The 24,590-nt window shown below is 38.3% G+C and overlaps 1 protein-coding gene across 1 annotated transcript in view; it reads right to left on the bottom strand.

The window, feature by feature from the left end:
- The window catches only part of cdh2 (cadherin 2), a 165,091-nt gene that overhangs the window by 15,129 nt on the left and 125,372 nt on the right, over positions 1–24,590 (bottom strand). Inside the window, exons 7-14 of the mRNA XM_008108615.3 lie at positions 23,616–23,788; positions 18,974–19,111; positions 17,962–18,147; positions 9,318–9,574; positions 7,330–7,472; positions 3,836–4,069; positions 3,178–3,411; positions 1,536–1,675 (exon numbers count right to left, since the gene is read on the bottom strand). Of these exons, the coding sequence (XP_008106822.1) occupies positions 1,536–1,675; positions 3,178–3,411; positions 3,836–4,069; positions 7,330–7,472; positions 9,318–9,574; positions 17,962–18,147; positions 18,974–19,111; positions 23,616–23,788 (1,505 nt within the window). The remainder of the gene's footprint in view (positions 1–1,535; positions 1,676–3,177; positions 3,412–3,835; positions 4,070–7,329; positions 7,473–9,317; positions 9,575–17,961; positions 18,148–18,973; positions 19,112–23,615; positions 23,789–24,590) is intronic.

Raw genomic sequence — 24,590 nt, 5'->3', positions numbered from 1 at the left:
TGGGTGTCCAAACAACCAACGCCTTAGGATCAGGTGTCCCAAGCTCCTCATCAGAATCTGAGCTCCAAACAGCCAACGCCTTAGGATCAGGTGTCCCAAGTTCCTCATCAGAGTCAAAATCACTCTGCCTACGCCCAGCCCTGTCCACACCTGTGGAATCACCCTCATTCCTCCAGGCAGACCATGTAGGGTCTGCTTCTGAAGAAACCCAAGCCTCTCCTGCGTCCTCAGCATCCATGGGCCCAGTTTCCTCCCCAAGATCCTCTGGAGCCCGTGCCCAGTCAATGCCAACCCTTTTCGCCACCACCGGGTCCTCAACTGTCATTTCCACCTCAGAATTCCAACTCCCCAAATGAATCCTCACCTGAGGATTCCTCCTCTATCTCCCTGACTCTCTTCCTATGTAAATCTTCCAATGAGCCCTCCTCGCGAGGATTCTTCCTTCCCCTCCTGATCCTACCATTATCACTCACAGCCTCAGAAGACTCATTCACAACAGTGTACTAGTAATGGCTCTGGTCCTGACTATTTTGCCACTCAAGATGGAGCACTGAACTTTTTAGTAGTTTCAAAATTTTCTGCACACCTGCATTGCTTAAGATTCAGGGTTTTCTTTATTATCATATTCTGTCTGGTACATTTCTAGTAAATTGTACTAATGTATTCTGATATAGATTCTGCTTATTATCCTCTTAATCTCAAGGGGAAACTTGATCTATAGACACTAAAGACAGCTAATTGGCTTTGAGAGACTACAGATGTCAATGCTATGCTCTTGATGCTTACTCATGGAAATATTCTAGTACCAGTTCTGGTATACTTACCTTACAAAACTAAATTGAATGCCTGCTTTCAAACCAGAACATGAAATATGATTTTAATGTAGGCCAAACATAATGTACCTAATCGTCTACTGTCCTCTATTATTTCTTGCAAATTGTTGCCTACGGATGTAATTTGCTACACATGGTCAATACAAAAGAAGTGAATGGAAGGAAATGTTTGCTTCTTCCCAATGCTGTGACTCATTTTCTGATGTTTCATTCAGCACATGTATTATGCTAACTACTAGCAGAAATCTCAATTTGAAGGCAAAATGCATTATTATTGTTCCAAGTGACCATCTTCCCATGTGGCTTTTATGACTTTTTACCATCTTTGAAAATGGGTACCTTTGCCTGTGATTATACAAGTGAAGGATATGAGGTGGAGTGAACTTATTATCTCCATTTAGTAATCCCAAGTGTTCTGCAGCCAACTCTAATTGTTATTTAATGATTATGCCTGCCTCCAAAAAGATCAAATGGTGTTTTGCAAGAAGGGTGGGAAAGCTAGTGGAAGGAATCAATAGGCCTATCCTTTTTCTAACAAAGAAAAAAAAACCTACCATCTTTTCAAGCAGCGATAGTACCATTACTAGTACACTTTGATGCTCAATACAATTAGGTCTGTAAAACAATGAAATGGAGTGAAGATTACATTGCTTTCTAGTTTGCTCTCTCGGTGTTACACACTATTAAGGATGCATTTCTTACCTGATCTTCTTCTCCACCACCTTCTTCATCATACTTCAAGATATTGTCCCTTACATCATCTTCAGGGTCAATGAGCAACTGTTTGGCTTGACGCTCCTTATCACGACGTTTCATCCAAACCACAAACATAAGCACAAGAACTGCACAAGATGGATTGGAACAAAGTTAGCACAGGACATTAGTTCCTACTCGTGTTGCTGCCTGTCTTAAAAGATGCATGAAATCAACACATTAAATATTAAGTCTAATCTAGTCATTATTGTTTCTTATACATGTGTCAGAGACACAAGCAGAGAGATGTGAAGAAAAGGGCTATATGAAAATATATTTGTAATGTCTAAATATGCTCAGATGCAAATTCTGAACATGGTCCACTGAAAAGGACACATGCAGAGTGAGGCCATAAAGTTAATCTTTACAATAGACTGACAAACTACTCAATATTTCTTTAGCAGAAAAATCATGCTACAGTGTCCATAAAAACGAGAAGGCAACAACCAAGTTACATACAACAAATTGCAAGGTACCTATCAGTGTACCATGATCTCATCTTTCTTAGCTTAATTGTCCCAGCATTACAACATTTACTTATTGTTTTAAACACATACAAATTTTATGTAACCCTTAGGTATATAGAGAATGGAAGGAGGGGAAGGGAAAGAGAGAGACATGCACATGAGAGAAGGGAAGGCAGAGGCACATGCGAGAGGGAAAGACACGTGTGCAAGCGAGGGGCAGGCAAAGGGGGACACACACACACAGGAAATAAAAGAAAGCAATCCCAACGTAAATTATGGAGTTTTGGCCCATAGGCTCTGTTCTAGGGCATGACCTTTTATCTTGCAATGTTGCAGTGAGGGAGCTCATTTTCCCAAAAGGACAGTAATTTGTGTCTCTTTATGGTTTTAAATCAGTGCTTCTCAACCTGTGGGGTCCCCAGATGTTTTGGCCTTCAACTCCCAGAAATCCTAACAGCTGGTAAACTGACTGGGATTTCTGGAAGTTGTAGGCCAAAACACCTGGGGACCCACAGGCTGAGAAGCACTGGTTTAAACCATGGTGGGAATCAAACAACCTTTTATATGATGCTCTTTACAGTAGTATTTACACCACAAGTATTATTGGACTGCCAAACCATACAACCCTACCAAGCACATCCAGTGAAGCATGATGGGAGATGCTGTCTAACAACACTGGAGGTTGCATCATTCTCACTCAGTTAGTCTTCCCGTTTCACCAAATTTTTCAAGCTGGTGTTCATCCTATAAGGCTGTTTTGATCTAAATCTTAAGTGTACTGGTTTATTGGTTGAATCTTATTTTATGTCTTCTCCATTAAGACTTTGAGCATAATTGTGATGCAAAATGAATGACATCCTCCCCACTATCAAAGATTGTGCATGCCACAAAAAAGCAGGTAAAGAAAAGGGAATATCTGCACCAGAGAATGCATTTAAAAATGGGCCATGTGTTTACATAGGACCATAGCATGATCTGTTATACCCAAACAGTCTGTCACTGGTGGTTCACCCATTTACAAACAAGAGCCTGTCTTTGGCGGAGTATATCTGTTGAAATATATACCTTTAGGAGTGTTTTAGGAGACATCAATATGCCATTGTAAAAACTGCTTAAAAACTTACTGAGTAATATGATGATGCAGAGGAGAATTGCAATGATGGCACCTGTGCCCAGTCCTGCTCCTACGATCCTGTCTGCATCTGTACAGTCTCCATTTAAATCACATTGGCAAACCTTCACCTTCAGAATAGAAGTGCTGGACATGGGAGGATTTCCAGAATCTGTTATTATTATTGGAACATCATAAATTCCCGCTTCAAGGAATTTGATCCTTAAAACCAACTGGGCACGGTCACCTGAATGAGAAAACAAAGTATGCAAATATGCTTTGCTTATGCAGCTATGAAAGAATCTAAAAAGCTTTTGTTCAGAGCACATACATCATGTTTCTAGTGGACATGCTTGTATTTACTGGGGGATTGATATTCAACTTTCATTAAATTACAACAATGTAAAGAATCCAGAGAAATGTTTATCCCAGTCCTTTGATACAAGCTCCCTGATATCAGAAATCACTTTAATATTGTTTGACTTATGAAATTTGTGGAGTGGGAACTAAACTGAATCAGGAGGCACTACTCTTCCAAACTGTATTTAAGTTAATCTTTATTTCCATATGCTGTAAAACTGTAGTTACTGTACATAGTCCAGTAGATATTGAATAAAATAACTACACAAAAGATGGAAATAGTTGTTCATCTAAGAAGAAAAGCATATTACCACTAATACGAATAATGGTCCAGTTTTTCTTAACACTGGGTGGATTATTTGGCAGCTCAAAGGCAAATGGTCCGGCATTTGGATCAATGTCTTCATCTATTGCTGTGATATTCGTTGCATTGGGCAGTATGGTTTCACAAGTTGTAGCTTCTTGAGGATCCACTCGGGGAGCATTATCATTGATGTCCAGTAGATATATCTGAAGGGTACCGGTCCCACTCATTGGGGGAATTCCTTAAAGGGCAATAGTAATATATTTTTATTGTGTAAAAAAAAAAAAAAGATTGCAGCCTTTGATGAATAAATAAAATAAATACGCAAATTACAAGTGAAGGCAATATAAGCTAAATATTGAATACTGTTGCTTGTGTATGACCAAGAGCAGGAACTCTCAGTCCGAATTTTCTTTGTAAAGCCATGAATATAGGGAGTAACACAAGCATTCCATGTCAACTGAACAAAGTGACTTAATAGCACGGCAAATCTAATGCTATGATAGTATCAGGTTTATAATATGATTTTTAGAATCACTTACATTTAAAGAAGTTCACTTGGCAACAGACCTCTTAAAATTGGCGCTGAAACAACTGCTACTACAGCAGTAAAGAACCAAAGGTAAAAATCTGAGTGCTTTGGAAACCACAAATTCTTTAGTTTTGTACTCTAATCATTTATTCAGTGCTACCCTATTCAAGACTAATAAACACAGAAATGGAACAAGTGGCCAAAATATGCTCATGGATAAATATTTAGGAATAGAGTTACAAATATTAAAACAATCTTAACCTTTTTTTCAAAAACAAAATCCAAACATTTTTTGTTTCATTCTAAACTAGTATGTTTTACAAGAATCAAGAGTACGATCTTGAAATCCTGTTCCTAATACATTATGCTTAAGAATGTGTTTCTGAAAGTTTGGTTACTCAATCTGATGATGTTTCAGGGTAGTTAATAGCTCTAGGCAAGAACACTTGAAGAACTTTTCTGTTTCAGTCCCTGGGCTTCCTTTGGTTATCAGAAAGGTGTTTCTTGCACCACTAGAGTCCCCCAAGGTAAAATTAACTGGGTTAGAGCTCCCTAGAGTGGGACTCCTGAAGGTGAGTGTAAGGGTGTAATGGATATTTGATTTCTCTACTAATGAGAAAGCAAGGGACGGGCTCCCAGAGTAACAATGCAAAACTAATGAAAGCAAAGAGAAAAACAAACCATCACTTAAAATGGCAGGAAAGAAGTTGAGATGGCAGTTGCTGGAAATGCAGGACTGAGATTGTAAAACTGATAGAAACTGGAAGCAATGTATTCATCACCTTTTATATTTAATAGGTTCATTTTACTTTACAATTTTAAAAAAGGAAACAGAGCATGAGAGCTGCACAGTGGTAGCAAAGATACTGCCAAGTATGAGTTCAGTAACTGAAGACACAATTTAAAAAATGAACATGCAATTGTGTATTTATTATTGTTGTGTGCCTTCAAGTCATTTCAAACTGATGGTGATCTTAAGGTGAAACTATCACAGGATTTTCCGGGGATAAGAATATGCGACTTGCCCAAGGTTACCCAGTTGGCTTTCCAGGTCCAAGCAGATATTTGAACCTGGTCTTGAGAACAAGAATCCAACATTCAAATCCAATAATATGCTGGTTGTGTGGTTGAGTACTTCAAAACCAAGTATTTTAATATGTGATTCTGGATGCAAGAGGGTTTTCTTACTGTATTACTAATTATAATTATTAATGATTTTACAAATAAATCAATTGAATTGGGAAGAGATGACTGCTGAATACCATTTTCTACGTGTTGCTACTATTGCTGTTGTTCCAGGCATCAAGCAGGAGGTGGCAGAGCCTCCACCACTCACCTAAATAAGAAGATAGCCTGCTATGGGTAATCCTCACGGCCAGGAATAATAACTACTATGACCAAGACTGCTGGTGAAGGAGGATTCCTACCCTTCAGTATGTATAGCTGTTTGTTGAGAGATAAGCTTCTCAACCAAAGGGAGCAACATCATTGTGAATAGCAACCTTCTCCCAGTTTTTGGATTTCATATAACAAAGAAAAATGTCTAGGTAGTTTGAATGTGTTGTGAATGTGAAAAGCCTTTTTAAAATTTCTCTCAGGATTTTCTTTTTCTCTTTCTCATTTGTCCTTCAGAGAACACATTTTTAAAAATAGGAAAACCCAAGTAGATCACTGTAAGAAAAGGTGGACAGAAAAAAGGGACTGAAAAAAACTAGAGTGATGGTCTCCTAGAAAAACAGATACTGAGTCCTATGACTGCCAAACTGTCAAGTTTTTTCAAAAATACTTCTCACACAGATTAAAATATTGTTCTTTTCCCTCCTGTTGTTTATTACAAACAACAATTTAAGATTCTGATTTTTATTTGGAGATATTGTTGGAGGTGTAAGGGGTTTGATTTATGGCTTGGTGTTTATAGCAAATAAAGGTTTTTATTTGCTGCATCATTCCTGTGTTTATGTGTACAGTAGAGTCTCGCTTATCCAACGTAAACGGGCCGGCAGAATGTTGGATAAGTGAATATGTTGGATAATAAGGAGAGATTAAGGAAAAGCCTATTAAACATCAAATTAGGTTATGATTTTACAAATTAAGCACCAAAACATCATGTTATACAACAAATTTGACAGAAAAAGTAGTTCAATACACAGCAATGCTACGTAGTAATTACTGTATTTACGAATTTAGCACCAAAATATCATGATGTATTGAAAACATTGACTACAAAAATGCATTGGATAATCCAGAATGTTGGATAAGCGAGTGTTGGATAAGTGAGACTCTACTGTATTTCCTTTTAACATCATTCATTCTCTTTCAGTAGGTGGGTGGGTAAGAAATGCAATTTTCCAAAATTCATGTAATAGTCTCCATTTTTTCCAAGGTGGAAAGAGAAGAATGTTGGATGAAGGAGGAATGAAATCATGTATCATCTTCATTCTGGCAAGCTTTTAAATGCGGCAATGCAATGTAAATGTAAATGGCAAGAAAGAATGGTCAAGTAACACAGTACGGAACCACAAATATACAACCATATAGTTCCCTCAAGACTTTTGTTGTTATTGTTGAAATGTATTGTGGATTTAAAAAACAAAACAAAGCCAACTCTGGGTGGAAATTAAATGTTGCTGGTGGTGGGAATTGCCACTGAAAGCTCTGTGAGAACACATATGCCGTTTTCTTTCTTTTTTAAAATCAAAATTACAATAAATATCAAGAGCAACTTTTTGTTCCTGTTTTTACCCACAATTTAAATAACATTACTATTATATTTTTTACTAATTATATAGTGGGCACTTTTAAAAAAGTATACACACAATATAGTAATTATCTGCTTAAAACCCTATTTTTTCTACATTTGTTGATAATCTATATCACATTATAGATCTCAAGATCATGGTAGAATGTGATTATTTGGTAAAAAAACACTCCAAGAGCCACATGACAAAACCTTGACATTAGATACATACCATTGTCAGAGGCAAGGAAAGTAGCATTATACATGTTATGTTTGACATGTGGCGACTCTCTGTCCAAAACACCAATTGTTGTTATCTGACCATTAATGGGGTCAATCTTCAGCCAATTTGCAGGATCTGAGAGCTTTGAATACCTGCAAATTTTTAATGTAGAACAATGGGTTAAACTCCCAGTGTGCTTTATAAAAGCAAAGCAAAATAACAGAGAACCAGGACATATACACTAACCCCACAATGCATATAGTTACAAGGTTATCTGCAAGAAGCTTCTGAACTGAATCTATTTTGTATTCTTAGGAAGATGTATTTTGTGAATGTTGTAGAATACTTAAAAGTCTTGCCGGGCAACCATTATATAACTATTTTACATCAGTATTTTCAAGTAAAGTAAGTATCACAAATTATTAAAATGCATAATTTTCTGCAGTTCTGAATTTTTGTTTTCTATGTGGATATATACATATATTACCTTAAAATAGTACTTTGGAGCAGTGTTTAAAGGCGATGATTGTTCCAGACCAGCATGGGAAATGCTGGAAGTACTACTAGCTCAATACAGGTAGTCCCCAAATTGGGTTCTGTAGGTTTGTTCTTAAGTTGAATTTGTATGTATGTTGGAATAGGTATATTTTAAAGTGTAATACTAGCTATCAACTTACCTACCTATCTATACACTTTGAACAGTTTAGAGAAGGGTTAACACTGTGGTGTTTGTTTTGCTGTCTGTGCTCCTGTTCAGAAGATTTTATTTCACTTTCTGTCCGTACAGTTATTAATTTTTGGAAAAAGTGGCTTGTTGTGCAAAGATTGGTGATATCGCTTTAGTCGAGACAACTTTTTCCCATAATAACTCCTACAGAACTGAATTTCTCTTCCTAATAATAGTTTTCTCTCATTTCTTGTTGTCTCACTCTCATTTTTAACTATGAGTCGTTGTTTGTAATATGGGGACTGCTTGCACTTCCTTGAACCACAGAAACCCTTTCAGCCTGAATTCAACTGAAAGGCAGTCTAATGGTTGAAAGAGTTAACAGAAATTAATGTTTTTTGCAAGGTCAGGTGGAGCTAAAATCTGGATAGAGAATAAAGGAGGGATATTTAAAAAATGCTCCAACAGAAAAGAGGGGGTAGAAAATGTTCAGTATGCTTAAATCACACTTCCTTGAAATTGTCAATGTGTTCAGGTTCCTCCTTCAATGCATGGCAGCATGTACACAAATATTTCTCTCATACTTTATTTTCTGCTTTATCAAAATATCCTTTAAGTGTCTGATCTGATTAACTAGTGCCATGGCAGTATCCTGCTTAGGATCAGAGGAAACAGGGATGCTTGCTTTCTCTTACTTTTTTGCCTTGTTAAAAACAGGTAAGCCACACAACAGATAGCTTACTGTTATAAGGGAGAGCAGACGGCAGTGCACCCTTTAAAAACCCTTGAACTGCTTTCTATGAAGGCTGGAAATGTTCAGCTGCACAGACTAAACAGCTGTTAGGGATGGCTGGAGATAATGAGGACATTCACATATCTGTCCTAGAATTTTCAACCCGGCTAGGTATGAGATATTCAAGCAGACTTTAGACAGAAGGCAGACTAATTAGGAGGATGCTTCAGCTATTTAAAGTTAATCCTTTTTGAGTTAGCTGTGCCATCCAGGCGCAAAACAACACAGGGGTCCTTGCATTGAAAATGAAGCACTTTGAGCAATCCCATTCCTGTATCAACTGTGATTCAGGGGTTGGGGTGACAGAGAAGCTGGGACATATACAGAAGAAGGAATTTCACTTTTTGCACTTCCCTTTGACTGCCACTCTAAGACCCTGCCACTAACTGTACTGACCCTGTTGGCTGGTAGATTCTTAGACTGGTAATCCAAAAAAGTAACTTTTGCAAACTCTGGGTGCAGCTAAAGGCAAAAGATTCTCACAGTTATAGAGAAGCAAAAATACTATTATTACTACTACGAATAATAATAGTCTACCTCAGGGTGGTTTGCTGCATGTAGCGATCAGGATCCTGAGCAGTGAAAGACGTTAAGACATTACCAGGAAGCAGACCTTCCTCTTGACGCACAAGCTTTGTGACTGGGACAAAAATTGGACTCTCGTTCACATCAATAACTGTAATTGATACAGTTGCTGTTGATTGAGGAGGATGCTGAATTCCTTTTGCCAAAGGCACTTGGTTTTCTGCAGCTACTGTCAGTACAAACATCCTATTGGTCTCAAAATCAATAGGCTAGCAGAAAGAAAATGAGAAATATGTTAGCTGCATTAGTCATGGTCTACAGATTCCCCTCCTCCAAACATTTTAAGCACAGTACTCTTCCTGTATTGCAAACATATTAGAATTTGGGAAGGATGAGAATATTATCCTGATTAATTTTTCCTAAAAATTTATCCTAATTCTCATATACTGTATATTCATTTCTATGAAGGAAAAGAATTCAAGAAGACAAAACTGACATATTTGTGCATACAGAACCAGGACTATTGAGTGCTTCACTTTGAATTGTGTACTTAATCATGTAAATATAGAATTAAGGTCAGCATTTGGGTTTTTATTTCTCTGTGAAGCTCCTTAGCTTTAATACTGACATGGCAAGCAGGTACATGATCTTCTGACCACTGGAAACAGTTATACCTTTGAAACGTGAACAGTGCAGGTGGGAAATAGCTTCAGTTCAGTTCAGTTCACAAGTTTCTTCATATTTGGGCGAGAAAGAGCATAAGATGTACTGTACTAAACAAATTAATGTGCAAGAAAGTGATAATAGATTTTCTTATAACTTGCTTCACTTTTCATATAAATGGAAATCCATTGTTTCTTGGTGTCTTAAAGGAGGTTTGTGCACTGTGCAGGAGGTTCTGACTAAATATTACAAGGGTTGTGCAGTTGGCCCTTTTGGGGCATGTTACTTCCCCTAAAATATGCATGACCTTATCGAGGACCATTCCTAACGACACTACAGAATTATAGTGCTGTTATTACACTTTAACTTTCCGTCCTATGGAATACTGAAACTTGGAGTTTACAGAAGTGAATCTGGAATTCTCACTAGAGAGCTCCCAAAATAATGTGATTCTGAGGATAGGAACCAATCTCCTCCCCAGAAGCACTATAGCAGTAGTTCTCAACCTTTGGTCCTCAAGATGTTTTGGATTTAAGTTTCCAGAAATCCCAGCCAGCTTACCAGCTATTAGGAATTGTGGGAACTAAAGTACAAAACACCTGGAGGACCAAAATTTAAGAAACATTGTACTACAGAATTATACTTTTTCTAGGAACTCTATGAAGACATTCCCAAGACAAGGTCTCTCTACTATTGACACATCACTGAGGAAGACAATGGATAAGGCAGTGGCTTTCAAATGGAAACAGAATAACAGTCACAGAATATAACAATTAAAAATAGATGGAGACACTAAAATTGTAAGTCTTTCTCTGTAACCTGTACAACTTTCCCTAACCTATAAAACCCTTTTGAGGTTTACCTCAGAATGTGTTCCCGGTTTCAAATTCAGGCAAACATCCTAACAAGTAGGCCCTGCTTGCTTTTGAAATATACAGTGAGCAGGCTTGAGCAGTTGATCGAATTCCAACTGCTCTTGAGTTTGTCTCTAAACTTAAAGATGAACAAGAAATCCATTGCACAAAGTTGGGTCTGGAACACTGAAGTCTCTAAAGTGATAAAAGCAAATGTTCAAGCCTCCAGGAAAAGCAAAGCAGACAGGGCTTTTCCATTTGTAATGCTCACTCATGTACTCAAATGTGCGAATAAGTCGCTCAAAATTAAAAGTTACAGAGAAATGTAATATTGGCTCACCACATGCTTTAAGATAATAAAACATTCTAGAAACTTTTAGATGGCTGTCTTGCAGAATATAGGAAGAGACTGAAAAAACATTACCAAGGCAAACAGCCACACTACTAGACATGAAGCAGTAACAGCTATTAGAGCTGAGTCTCAGGCCCTTCCACACAGGCCCAAAACCTGTGATGGGTTGCAGATTAACCTGACGTGTCCAGATGACTCTTCAGGTTAATCTGGATTAATTCGGAGTAAATTGGGATTTCCCGGAGATTGGGGTTGCTGCATGGCCTCAAAAATCCCAGTTCCTCTCGGAAGTTTGACCTCAGGCCTCTCCTACACTACCCTATATCCCTGGATCTGATCCCAGATTTTCTGATAGTGGAGACTCATATAATACAGTTCAAAGCAGATAATCTGGGATCAGTTTCTGAGATATAGGGAAGTGTAGAAGGGACCTCAGGACAGAACACTGGATTCAGATATTGATTCACTTTGAGTGACTATCTGTCACTAGAGTTCACCCTCTTTGATGACCTGCTGGGAGAAACTGGGACTCCAAATTGGTTGAAGCCACTGCATGGTGTTCCTAGCTACATACCAGTGAAGCATATTCAATAACCTATGAACTGAGTCAGTACCTGCCAGTATTTACTGCAAGTTCCTTAAATGAGATCCCACAAAGTAGGGAGACAGTATCCTTTAACTTCACATACCAAATATGAATCAAAGAAGAGAGCTGAAGAAAACCACTGAGTGCCCTTTAATCTTCCCAGGTAGACCAAAGAAAAAATATCTCCTCTTCACTCAGAGATCCCTGTATCACTCTGGTCAGGCATTTTTCTTGGGCAAGAAAGGAATCACCTCAAGGGCCTTGGAGAGCTACAGATATTCCCGGAGAAATTGCTGTACAGATGGAAGTAAAATTGGCAGGCTCTCCTGAACCTCATATCCTCTGTGTTCTGCAATAGGGTGCCCATGTAATAACGGTACTCATGTCTGACTTGACACCAAAACCCTGCTATGATTTCTGTGACCTGACCTCTCATATGTAATAAGAAGCTGTTGGCTAATGGATGAGATAAGTACTCAAGTAATGGACAAGAGAAGTAATCAAGATTCCTATCCCTTCCTAGAAAGAATTGCCATATTAAGTCTAATGTTTACCTTTTTTGGCTAAATTACATAGTCAAAAGTGAAGTGTGCATTAGATATGATGGCACATTAAAATTGCACATGCCAAACCACATGCAACCCTCCATCACTCTGACAGAGGGGCATGGCTTTCCTCTCCCACTTATTCAAGAGGCCTTCAAAAAAACAAAAAAAACAACCCTTTGGTTTCCCTTTGCCTGTCAGCTGTTCCAAGGTGAGAAGCAGAATGTCCAACAGGCAAGGGGAAGCTGCACATTACATTTGAGAGCAAATGTATTCATTTTAAAAACTGAGGTGCACATTAAAAACAATGATGTGTTATACTCAAGTAAATATAGGGTAATCATATTATTTATTTATAACCCACTTTTTCTCCTTGCAAGTTATTCTGACTTTTCTGGGCAGGGAGTTCCAGAGTTGAGGGGAGGCCACTGAACAGGCCCATACTCTCGTTTCCACCAACCAAGCTTGTGAGCAGGTTCGTACAAAGAGATGCGGTCAGCCAAATAGCTCTTTGAGAACTACCAGCTTAATTTGCCAGTCAAATATGTATTATTTTGCAGTGTATGATGTTCTGCATTTTATATTTGAAACACTGTAATTGTATTATAAGTATTCGGCTTTTGTCTCATTTTAGAATACATAATTTAGCATTTTAGATAATCTTCTTTTAGAGAGAGTCAACTGAATTTCTGTGTGGGCTCTTATAAAACTAAACACAAAAATAGCCTTGAGCACTATTTTTTAGGACAAAAGAACAATAACTCCTTCAGCAGTAAAAGCAGTAACTTAAAAATATATAAAATAATAAAGTGCTTGGCTTACACAGTCCATATAAAATGTAGCAGAATTTGAGTGCACTGTGAAAGGTATACCAAACTCCAGCCTCTGACAACCATTGGTATACAACCACATTCAAATATTTCAAAGATCATGTAAATTAATCTAAAGGACTAGATAAGGTCATTTAAGGTTTTCTCATCCTTCTTAAACCAGGGGGAATATCTGGAATCCCTAAAGTATTGTGAACAACCTCACAGAAGGGCTTACCCCTTCATAAGGGCTACATTGATAGTTAAACACACCTAGATATTATTTCCCAAGAAAGCAAACATGCCCAAGAAAAATAAATTATTTGTAACCATACACACAGAGAAAGATGAAAAATGGGCACACACATAGAATCATAGAATTAAAAGAGACTCACGGGCCATCCAGTCCAACCCGCTGCCAAGAAGCAAGTAAGTCGCATTCAAAGCACACCTGACAGATGGCCACCCAGCCTCTACTTAAAAGCCTCCAAAGAAGGAGCCTCCACCACACTCCGGGGCAAAGCGTTCCACTGCCGAATAGCTCTCACAGTTAGGAAGTTCTTCCTAATGTTCAGATGGAGTCTCCTTTCCTGTAGTTTAAAGCCATTGGTCCGCGTCCTAGTCTCCAGGGCAGAAGAAAACAAGCTTGCTCCTTCCTCCCTAGGACTTCCTCTCACATATTTATACATGGCCCTCGTTATGTTTCCTCTCAGCCTTCTCTTCTGCAGGCTAAACATGCCCAGCTCTTTAAGCCGCTCCTCATAGGGCTTGTTCTCCAGAACCTTGATCATTTTAGTCGCCCTCCTCTAGACGGCTTCCAGCTTGTCAACATCTCCCTTCAATTGTGGTGCCCAGAACTGGACACAGTATTCCAGGTGTGGTCTGACCAAGGCAGAATAGAGGGATAGCATGACTTCCCTGATCTAGACACTATACTTCTATTTATGCAGGCCAAAATCCCAACAGCTTTCTTAGCCGCAGCATCACATTGTTGGCTCATGTTTAACTTGTTGTCCACAAGGACCCCAATATCGTTTTTACATGTATTGCTGTCAAGCCAGAAATCCCCCATTCTATATCTTTGCATTTCACTTTTCTGCCTAAGTGGAGTATCTTGAATTTGTCCCTGTTGAACTTCATTTTGTTAGTTTCAGCCCCATCTCTCCAATCTGTTAAGATTGTTTTGAATTTTGCTTCTGTCTTCTGGAGTATTAGCTATTTCTCCCAATTTAGTGTCGTCTGCAAACTTAATGATCATGCCTTCTAACCCTTCATCTAAGTCATTAATAAAGATGTTGAACAGAACCGGGCCCAGGACGGAACCCTGCGGCACTCCATTCATCACTTACTTCCTTGTAAAACACACACACACTCATAAATACTGAAGATCTTAGGGCAGAATTTGTTGCCTTGGGGTGTGAGGTTAGTATACTTTTATTGGTGGCATCAAGATATGCAACTTTTTCTAGATCGATTTTCTTCACAACAATGATAGGGGCGTTTATCAGCCCTAGGATCAATGGATTAGAATAGTGTTGTCAGAAATAAAGTTTAAAGTAGAACATTATCTCTTAAAAGGACTAATAAAGGATAACAATAGTCAGCTACAGAATGAGAATTTGTAGGTTTTCTCTTAAACACCATAGTAGTTTAGTTGTAGTGGATAGTATATAGTTGTGAAATTCTGGTAGCTTTATGCATCTAAAATGTTTGTTTTAGTCTTTTTCTTCATTACAAATTATATTCAGTTTGCTCCTTCTCTCTTTTGGGTTTCAGGAGGGCTTCTTTTTGTGGTCCTTTATTTCTATTAATTTTTTAAAAATTAATCTGCTGAGTTTTTTGTTTTTGTTTTTTAAAAAACCCATTATTTCTGTTTCCATTAGAGATGCCACCTTGGCAACAGCTTTTAACTTCTTTCCAAAACCTTCTAAAGTAATTAAAAAAATTTAAAAGGCAGAGGGGAAATCATGGGGAGAGGCAGGAGGACCCAGAGTTTCCTTTGAATAGGTGCCTTTACAATCTATGTAAACTAATGGTGTGGCAAATAGGGTTTAGAAGGATTCTTTGGCCCTTACAGGATGCTTCGGTTCACGCTGATCCCTGCTTGTCTACAGGAATTACAGATAGTGCCATGGGCATAGACGTGCTACTGCAGGCTTTCAAATATTTACTGGCTTGGTTTCAGGCAACCAGGCAGGGATTGATTATAAGCTGAAAAAAAGCTTGCACTCATTTTCTGACTGCTATGTTTGTTGTTTTGTATCTTCAAATCATTTTCAACTTCTGGTCTCTAGGTGCTGGATTAGCACCCTAATCACTAACCATGTTGATAAGTATGAAACCAATAACTAGCATAGGTTTGTGAAGGAAGACAGGGGATATTAGTCTATATAGTATATATATGGAGGTTTGGACAAGATCTATTGTCACTATATACTTGTTTTTCACTAGATATCTTATTGTATGCCCAATTAAGCCTTGGGGCTCCTGCCTGGCAGTGTAGGACACCAGTGTCTGGACCATTTCTTATTTTTATCGGATTATGAAGAAAATCACAACAGAATTTCAAAGAAACCCCGGCTTCCCTTATTTGTTTTGTTTAGAGGTTTATGATGTAGTTAAGAATGCTTTCTATAACATTTCTTTTAGATCAAAGCCAGATAGTGGTTCCTTGGTGGAAGAATAGCTGAAAATATTTTTCCCTCAGCACTGCTTATGTTGCTAAAATCAGACACCTTTTTCATGGAGACTGGTGAAGGATTGCCTACCAAATACAATGCAGTTCCTTCAGGAGTCATTAAACTGGATTAGAACTAATAAGGCCTTAGTGCTTCTCTGGGGAGTTTCTACCACATTCAATTTATTTACCTACTTTTACCTTTTTTTGCCTCTATTCTGACAGTTTTAAAATAAAGAATTTAATTTGAAATAAACTGAGCTGCTTCAAGTAGATTATACTCTCGAGGCCTTAATTGACTCCTCTTTATAGAGATTTGGTTTAATTTCAGCATCTCTGTTTTGTTTTCCAATTCAGCGCATTCTAGTTTGTAACAGTGAGTGGATCATTTGCTGCATGAACACAGAGCACACCATCATGTGCTTCTTATCCTATGCAATTGGCACCTTTGGAAATTGCAGTTTGGCATCTGGAAACATGTAGAATGACAGTTTTTCTCTTCTATGTCAAAGCTCACATTTTTCTAGTGAAATAAATGGCTTGATTTCCCATTGATTTAGATAACGTAAACCTTCATTGAGAGGTAATCTAACATGTGTCAGACCTTTTACGTAAAGCTAATTTTTCCCCAGTTATAGTTAAATTGTTGGAACTAATTGTAACATATCAGTAGGCACGGGTACTTATCTCTTTCAAAGTCAATCTATTGATAGGAGGAAATGCTTGCAAGATAGGATATGATTATTGTGGAGTGGTAGCATGCAAGGCTTTAGGTTCAGCTTTCATAATAAATGTTTTCTATTTTGTTCCTGCCATCTCCCTTACATGTCAAAGGGGAAGACTTGGTTTTCATGAAACAGCTCTAATGCTGTCACAAAATCCTGCCAAGTGATGGAACCACAAAGCCAGAAAGCTCTACAAATCCACAAGCTCCATACTTTTTACCCAAATCAGGATTTTGTCCACATTAAGCACCTATAAATGACACGTTCTAATCTAATTTTTAATCTGTGATCAATTTTGGTTCCTTCCAGATTTTCTTACATTATCTTCAAACAACATATCCAATGGCCATGATTTACAGTCCAAAACATCTGAAGGACACCAGATTGAGGAACACTATCTTAGCCAGCTGCTAATCAAGATCAAAAATCAAGATCAAAGAACATGAGATACAATAAACGTGTGGGCTTTTACATTTACACATTTATTGTATCTCATGTTCTTTGATCTTGATTCTGGTGATGGGGAGTACAACAGGGGAAGGAAAAGAACTAAGGGTTTGAATTGTAAATACTTTTATTTCTCTTATAACAGAATGAATAGAAATGTAATAAAAATTGGAAAAAAGAGATACAATAAATGTGTGGGCTTTTAGTATACATGTTTGAGGATGCATCTGCACTGCAGAAATTATGCAGTTTGACACCACTTAAACTGCCATGGCTCAATGCTATGGAAGCTGGGGATTCTAGTTTGGTGAGGCATCAGGATTCTTTGGCACAATAGGCTAAAGACCTTGTAAGACTACATCTCTCATGATTCCATAGCATGTAGTCATGGCTAACTGCTATGTCATATTATATTAATGCTACTGTGCAGATGCACTGTGAAATAGATTGCTCTGACTTCTTTTATGCAAGAGACACTCCTAAAACATCTCATTGAAATGAACTGAAAACATGGATTTAGGATGAGCAACATTTAATTCAGGATGAACATTTTATTGAACAACAACTCTGTGAAACTCCAAAGCCTGCCTGTTTCTATTTTGTATGAAAGAAGAAGAAATAATTTCATCTGCTTTGTAGTTCCACTTCTTTGGGAAACGGTGACAGTAACCACCACCCAAAGAAATTTTCATGCTGGGAGTGAAGACTGGAGCAGCTTAAAAAGTTTTGATCTCCTGAGAACAGAAATGGATAATATGCTCCTTTGAACAGTCTATCCAGATTCTTAAAAATTGTATAATCTAGAATGGCATTACGAGAGCATGTAGGGAAGCTTCTAAAAGATGAATGCCACTCTTTCAAAAGAGGTAGGATATACATATATTCTAATATCTGCCCCTAATCTGTCTTTTGGATTTAACAGCAGGAGCTTTTTAATATTCAGTTCGCTACCATTTAATCTGCTTCTTCTTAATTTGGCAAATTGTATTATCACTTACCTTCACAACAGTTACCAACCCATCGTTGCTGTTTGGATCAGTAAGAATGGTAAACCGGCCGGTGGGGTCCCCACTAGTCATTCGGTACAATGCATTCCAGGCAGGAGTATGGGGCTGATCCTTATCAGTCACTGTTAGGTTAGCAACTATAACATCCACTCGATTTTCAGGGACTTCGCCATAGAACTGAAATCACAAGGCACACTATATTACCTACAAGCCACTGGACATAGCATTCCACCATTATCCACCATTACACAGAGGGTACAACATGTTTTTCTTGATTAATTCGGACACAAATAATTGTTGAATGTGTTTGAATAAAAATACAATCTTACGATGCTTATTCTAGTTCTATTTAGATCAGTGGGACTCACAGGTGTGTTCTGGGTAACATTTTAAAATGTGGCCAGAATAGGTTGTGCATTCTTTATGTGAAATGCTTGGGATGACTAGTGAATTTTGGGATTTGGAGAATTTTTTGGTAATAGCTATATTTTTGCACATACTTATATAATGAGATATCTTGGAGATGGGCTCCCAATCTAAATACAAAATTCATTTCTGTTCATATACATATTGCTTGAAGGTAATTATATACAATATTTTAAATATAATTTTATGCATAACACAAAATCTGTGTACACTGAACCTTCAAAAAGCAAGGATGTCACTATTTTAGCTACCCATGTGGACAAATTTGATTGTAAAGTATTTTCATTTTGGAGTTTTGGATAAGATATGCTCAACCTATACCTCACGACAGCTGTAATATGCTTCTAGCATGCAGTAACATGAACTATTATCACAAGCAAAGGCTCTTCATCCCAATGCTGAAATTCAAGACAGAGAACTCTAAGAGGCAGACATGGCCTTAGTTAAACCACTGAAATCTACTGGATGATCCAATAAGGCACAGTCATATTCAATCCATTTGGTTGCATCAGCAAAAAAAAATCTTTAAGTAAGGGCTATTCGAATCCCTCATCCCCCCTTTTTACCATAGACTTACAATCACAGCCGTGAACTCTGGAGGATTGTCATTGACATCTGTCACCATGATGACAGCAGTTGCTGTGTTTGAAAGACCATATGTTGGATTTCCTTCCATGTCTGTAGCTTGAATTATTAATGTATACTGTTGTACTTTCTAAAATAAAAAAGCACAAAATGACACCAACAGAAGCTACAGACAGAGCCAACAATTCAAGAGGACAGCAGGTGTTCAATAAATTGTGCTTTGCTATGCAATGAGCTGATCACACTGCTCATTCTTGTTAACATCACTGGAACTTTGGAGTGTTAGATTTGCAACAGCTAATCATACTGCATGCAATTATTTATTGGTGTGTTTTCATTTAGGGCAGCTTATAATCTTCACTAAACAGTTGTACCCCAAAGAGCAAAGAATCATCACCTTCCTCCATTTCTTCAAAAAATGTTGACTAACTTTTACAAACACAAACACTGTTCAGCAGTTTAAAAAAATCGGAGTTTGGCATTTTTTTAAAAAAGGTCATGAGAGCTAAGTATGGGGAGGGCACATTCTTGGCCAAAGGATTCAAATTGCCAAGGCTTTGTGCAAGGGGAGGCTTATGAGTAAGGGCAACAGCACTGTCTCAAAAATCACTATGGAAACTAGAGAACAAAAAGTACTTAATGAAAGAGAAACCCAACACCAACTTTTTTATAAATATAAACTGTTTGGAACTAGAGAGATTTAGATTTGTTAACACATTTCTAATGTTATGGCTTTTTATTTGGTCAAAACAAGACAAGACAAAACCAAACTAAACAGTAGTTCGTACTAAGAATGTGTACTTTCAAATGGTTGGATCGAAGCCAGGGTCTAAGGCACAGCCTCCCCCTTAAGGAGAGGAATTGCTGGAATTCTATCAGTAAAAGGATTTTTTTTCTTTCCTTAGAAGAGGGCTTTTTTTTTTAACCCGAGAAGCTTAATAATTTCTCTAGCTTTGCTCTGACAGTATATTGCTAGACATACATAAAATTACTTTCCCCATCTACCTTTATGCTTCTTAAATGGGTGAGGTGGTATTATTACAGTGAATTGACTTCATCTTCAAAAAGAAAACTGATAAATATAAGCCATTTTGTTATTACTCTGAAATGTTGACGCTTTGAATACTCACCTGAGAGTGCTAAAAAGATTTCTGAGAAAATGAATATTTACAAGAATGCTTTCCCCTTGAAATCTACTTGTCCTCTTTTTTTGAACTCCTTTTAATTCTTATTTCTTGTTAACATTATTCTCTAATCTTGAACTTTTCCATGAAAAACATGGCAACAACCTTGTTTTAAAAACAGAACTGTGCTTTCTACATGCATTGATAAAGTACATAATGTTATTTCAAAGCCTCCTTTCACTACTAAGTCATAAGATATTTAAACTTTAAAACAGCTTTTTTGAAACCACTGGGAAGTGCACATACCTTCCAACAATGTTAAACAGCAGCAACAACAACATAAAAACGAACAGGACAATCATATATACTAAAGTTTAGAAACCGTTAGGGAGTACAATATATCAAAACTGGGGAGGGGGAGAGAAAATAAACACTGGGCTGATATCCAATTGTTAATATCCAACCAGAGTAGATTTGCTAATTTAGTGGGAATGGAATATACCAACACAGACTGAGTCAGTAAACTGAATTGGAACTAATTGTTGAATTTAGGCTCCAGAGTTTTATTCATAAATTCCACCTTTTTCTGTATTGAAACATGTGTGAAGGAGGGTGGCTCAAGGAGATTCAATGCACGTATGTTCCACAAACAGACAGAAAGTATATGGCAGAAAGGTGCTTATTACAGAGCAACCAATTAAGAGCCATAGCAGATGCATGAATTTATTTAAAGTCTCTATTTTCCCCCTTTGTAAACATATGCAAGAAGGGATTTGAAGGTTTGGACAGTAACCACTTTCTCTCCATGCCACAGTTCTGTGCAAAATCACCCATATCTAGCTGTTAACTCCGAGAAAGAAGTGGCCACTCAAACCAAGAAAGCCTTGCCTCCTAGGAAGGAAGCATCTTGTAGGGAAAGTGATACATATTGGCACCTCAGTGAATATGTTGTTATTTGGAGGTGGGGAGATAACAACTTCCTCACATTGTAGTAGTAATCCTGCTTGCTGCTACTGTCAAAGGAAGAAACGGTACAATGGGAAGCTAAGCTTTGGACTTCTCCACTGTGCAATGACTGTTTATTATTAAAATTGCTACTTGCAGACCCGTAACAAGTGGCACAATCACAAAGTCAAACAAAGCAAGAGAGAGGGCTGCGCGTGTGCTTGTGAAATCACATGGTGCATTTGGGCTCATACTTTAGCAACTTCTGCAAAAATGTACTTGCTTGCACAAAGAGCCAACAGGATTTTGGCTTAAGCTGTGTACCTAAGGTGTACAAATGAAAGTTTAATCCAGAGAGGACAGTGTTGTTTCTCAAATAGTCAAAAGACAGATCATGGAGAAGGGATTCAGCCTTTGTTGGATGGGGTTACACTCCCACTGAAACCTCAAAGTTACAGCTCGGGTATACAGTGTTCCCTCACTTCTCGCGGAGGTTATGTTCCAGGACTACCCATGATAAGCGGAAATCCGCAAAGTAGGGGCACTATTTTTATTTTAATATCTAAACATTATTTTAATAGTTAAATAGCCCTTCTCCCCCTTGCAAGCCCCAGGGAGAGTGAAGCCTTTCTTACTGGCGCTGGCGGGCCCCTTGCTTGGTGCCTGCCATGTTGCTCTGGCTGCCTCTGCTCCTGCAGCCAGGGAAGAAGACACTGCTCTGCTCAGTAAGCGAGTGAGCAAGGGTGAGCAGCAGTAGGGGAGCCTAGAAGAGGCGGCCTGGCTCCCTTTTCTGTCGGCGTTCCAGCCGGCCATGCTGGGAAACGTGGAGGACTTGGAAGTCCCACCCCCTCTTCCGAGTCCTTCACGTTTCCCGGCGTGGCCGGCTGGAGCGCTGACAGAAAAAGGAGCCAGGCTGCCTCTTCTAGGTTCCTCTGCTGCCGCCCAGCCTCACTCTCTCACCCACCCTCCCTCCCTCGCTCACTTACCAGGCGTAGTGGTGTCTTCTTCCCTTGCTGCAGGAACAGAGGCAGCCAGAGCAATATGGCAGGCACCAAGCAAGGGGCCCGCCAGCAATTTTTTCCCGCGAAACAGAGAGTCCGCAATAAGCAAACCGCAAAGTAGCAGGGGAACACTATACTTCTGAATTCAACCCTGAACATTTGCAAAGGGTTGAAACTAGTATACCATCTGTGACAGAGTGTTTAACAGCTAGAACTAGAGGTCTTGTTCCTGGAGATTTCAGATTTGGAGTTCATTCCCACTTGACAATTACAGTTCTATGATTCCACAAATATAGTAGTAAATAAATGAGTGGTACAATGAAGCTGCAGCATTTACACCTAGGCAACAACAGGGCTATTTTGGATTGACTACTAGTTTATTTAATATAATGTTTTCAGGTTACATGCAGCAAAGGAAACCTAATGACTGCAGAAACTAGAACTAAATGAGCTGGACACTTTTTAAAAAGAAAAGGTTGGTACTTAATGATATGGTAATATCTTTTGTCCTACAGAAAGACAAAATCAGCTTCTAAAGACTGTAAAATATTTAACTTCAAAGCCGGATGTTTATTGCAGACAATTTGAAGATCTTTCACTGATGTTTTGACCCCCATACTGTGCCAAGGTATTAAAATTAAAGTAGGATCTTAGGACAGGATAATATTCTAGCATGAATAAAATTAAGAAGTGAGAAAACAAAACGATTAAGTAAATTTGGTAATAACAAACTGCTTTCGGATTTAATCATCTGAAATGAGGCTCATAAAATATAAAGGAAATTACTACTTCATCATTTTTTCCAGGAGCTCTCAACAAGGTCATATTACAGGAGCGAAAGGAAACTCAGAAAGTTCATTATTGTTGTTGTTGCTGTTGTAGTTATGTGCTTTCAAATCATTTGTGATTTATAGTATTCATGGGCTTACTTGACAAGATTTATTCAAAGTTGATTTGTTAGGGTTTTCTTCTTAAGCTAAGGGGACTTGCCAAAGGTCATCCATTGGAATTTCACTGAGTCTCCTGGAGTTCTAGGATGAATCTACACTGTAGAATTAATGCAGTTTGACACTGCTTAACTACTATGGCTCATTGCTATGGAATTAAGCGTGTTGTAGTTTGGTGAGGTACCAGCCCTCTTTGGCAGAGGAGGATAAAGACCTTGTAAAATTACAGCCCCAATGATTCCTTAGCATTGAATCATGGTCATTAAAATGGTGTCAAACTGCATCAATTCTAGATACACCCCTAGTGGAACACTCAAATCCCTATATCATACTGATCTATCATTATCATTATTCCTAGAACATGCCAATCAGCTTGATCACATGACACCATGGGAACAGTTGTCCAAAAACATGACTCATTTAAGCTGAGGTCATACTGAAAAAGGCACAAGAAGACCCAGTGTTCCAGATGGCTCTGGAACATGCACGTGACCTGAGACTCTGGCAAGCTAAGCAGGATCTGACCATCTGTGGAAATGCCTATGGGGACATACAGTGTTAGTAACCTTCTAAATGAAGAGAGAATTCAATCATATGTAGCATAAGACAGGACTTACCTCTCTGTCAAGTCCAGCAGCAACTGTGATAATGTCGCCTGTTTCGTTGTTGATTGTAAACATGTTTGGGGAAGGGGTGCTTGGGGCTTGTGACAAAATTCTGTATCTCAGCATTCCATTCAATGCATTCGGGTCATCAGCATCAATAGCAGTGACTGTCATAACATAGGTTCCTAATGAAGGAACAAATAATCCTTGGGGTTAAATAAACAGTTTACTGGGGTTACCCAAGTTCACTCAGAAGCTCAAAACTTGGTCTAAACATTTAATTCCTCTGACAAAACACTTCAACATTCCTTCTGTTATTTGAACCACACTGCTTTCCCCAAGGCTCTTGATTAACAGGGGGCAAGGAGATATAAAAATACATGCATTCATAACATACATCCACTTAGTTCTGGAAATGTTCTCCTGGCAAACAGACCCATCAACTCAATAACACGTTTAATGAAAATGTAAACTCACACATTTTTATGGCTGTCGAACTGACTCAGATCAAATGAGCAGCATGCATAAGCAAGTGGGGTGCATATTGATTTTGTGGAAAGGTAATGCTTGTCAGTTCAGTATACAAGTATGTACAAATAAAAGTGCTTCTGTGACTATTTAACTTCTTTTACACAGGTAATGTTAAAGCAATGATGACTGGTATGAAATAGCGACACTTTCTGTCTTCTAACATCTTCAAAGGCCATGTCAATGGGATGCAATGGGAAAGCCGTTTATTATTCACACAGGGACATAAATCTCTGCTCCAGGAAAGAAGGAGTCTGATCTTATGTACAAAACTGAAAAGGTGTAAGGACAAACAGTGTTTCCTTCTCTTTTCCATTTTTAAAAGATTTGTGTGTGTGTGTGTGTGGGGTGGGGGGGGGGGGGAGATTCTGAATACAAGCAGTCCCCAAGATATGAATAAAACAGGTTCTGTAGGTTTGTTCTTTAGTTGAATTTGTATGTAAGTCTGAACAGGTACAT

The sequence above is a fragment of the Anolis carolinensis genome, chromosome 4 (genome assembly GCF_035594765.1).
Source record: "Anolis carolinensis isolate JA03-04 chromosome 4, rAnoCar3.1.pri, whole genome shotgun sequence".
In the NCBI taxonomy this organism is placed as follows: Eukaryota; Metazoa; Chordata; class Lepidosauria; order Squamata; family Dactyloidae; genus Anolis; species Anolis carolinensis.
The sequence above is the reverse complement of the archived record's forward strand: the minus strand, read 5'-3'. Positions and strand labels throughout refer to the sequence as shown.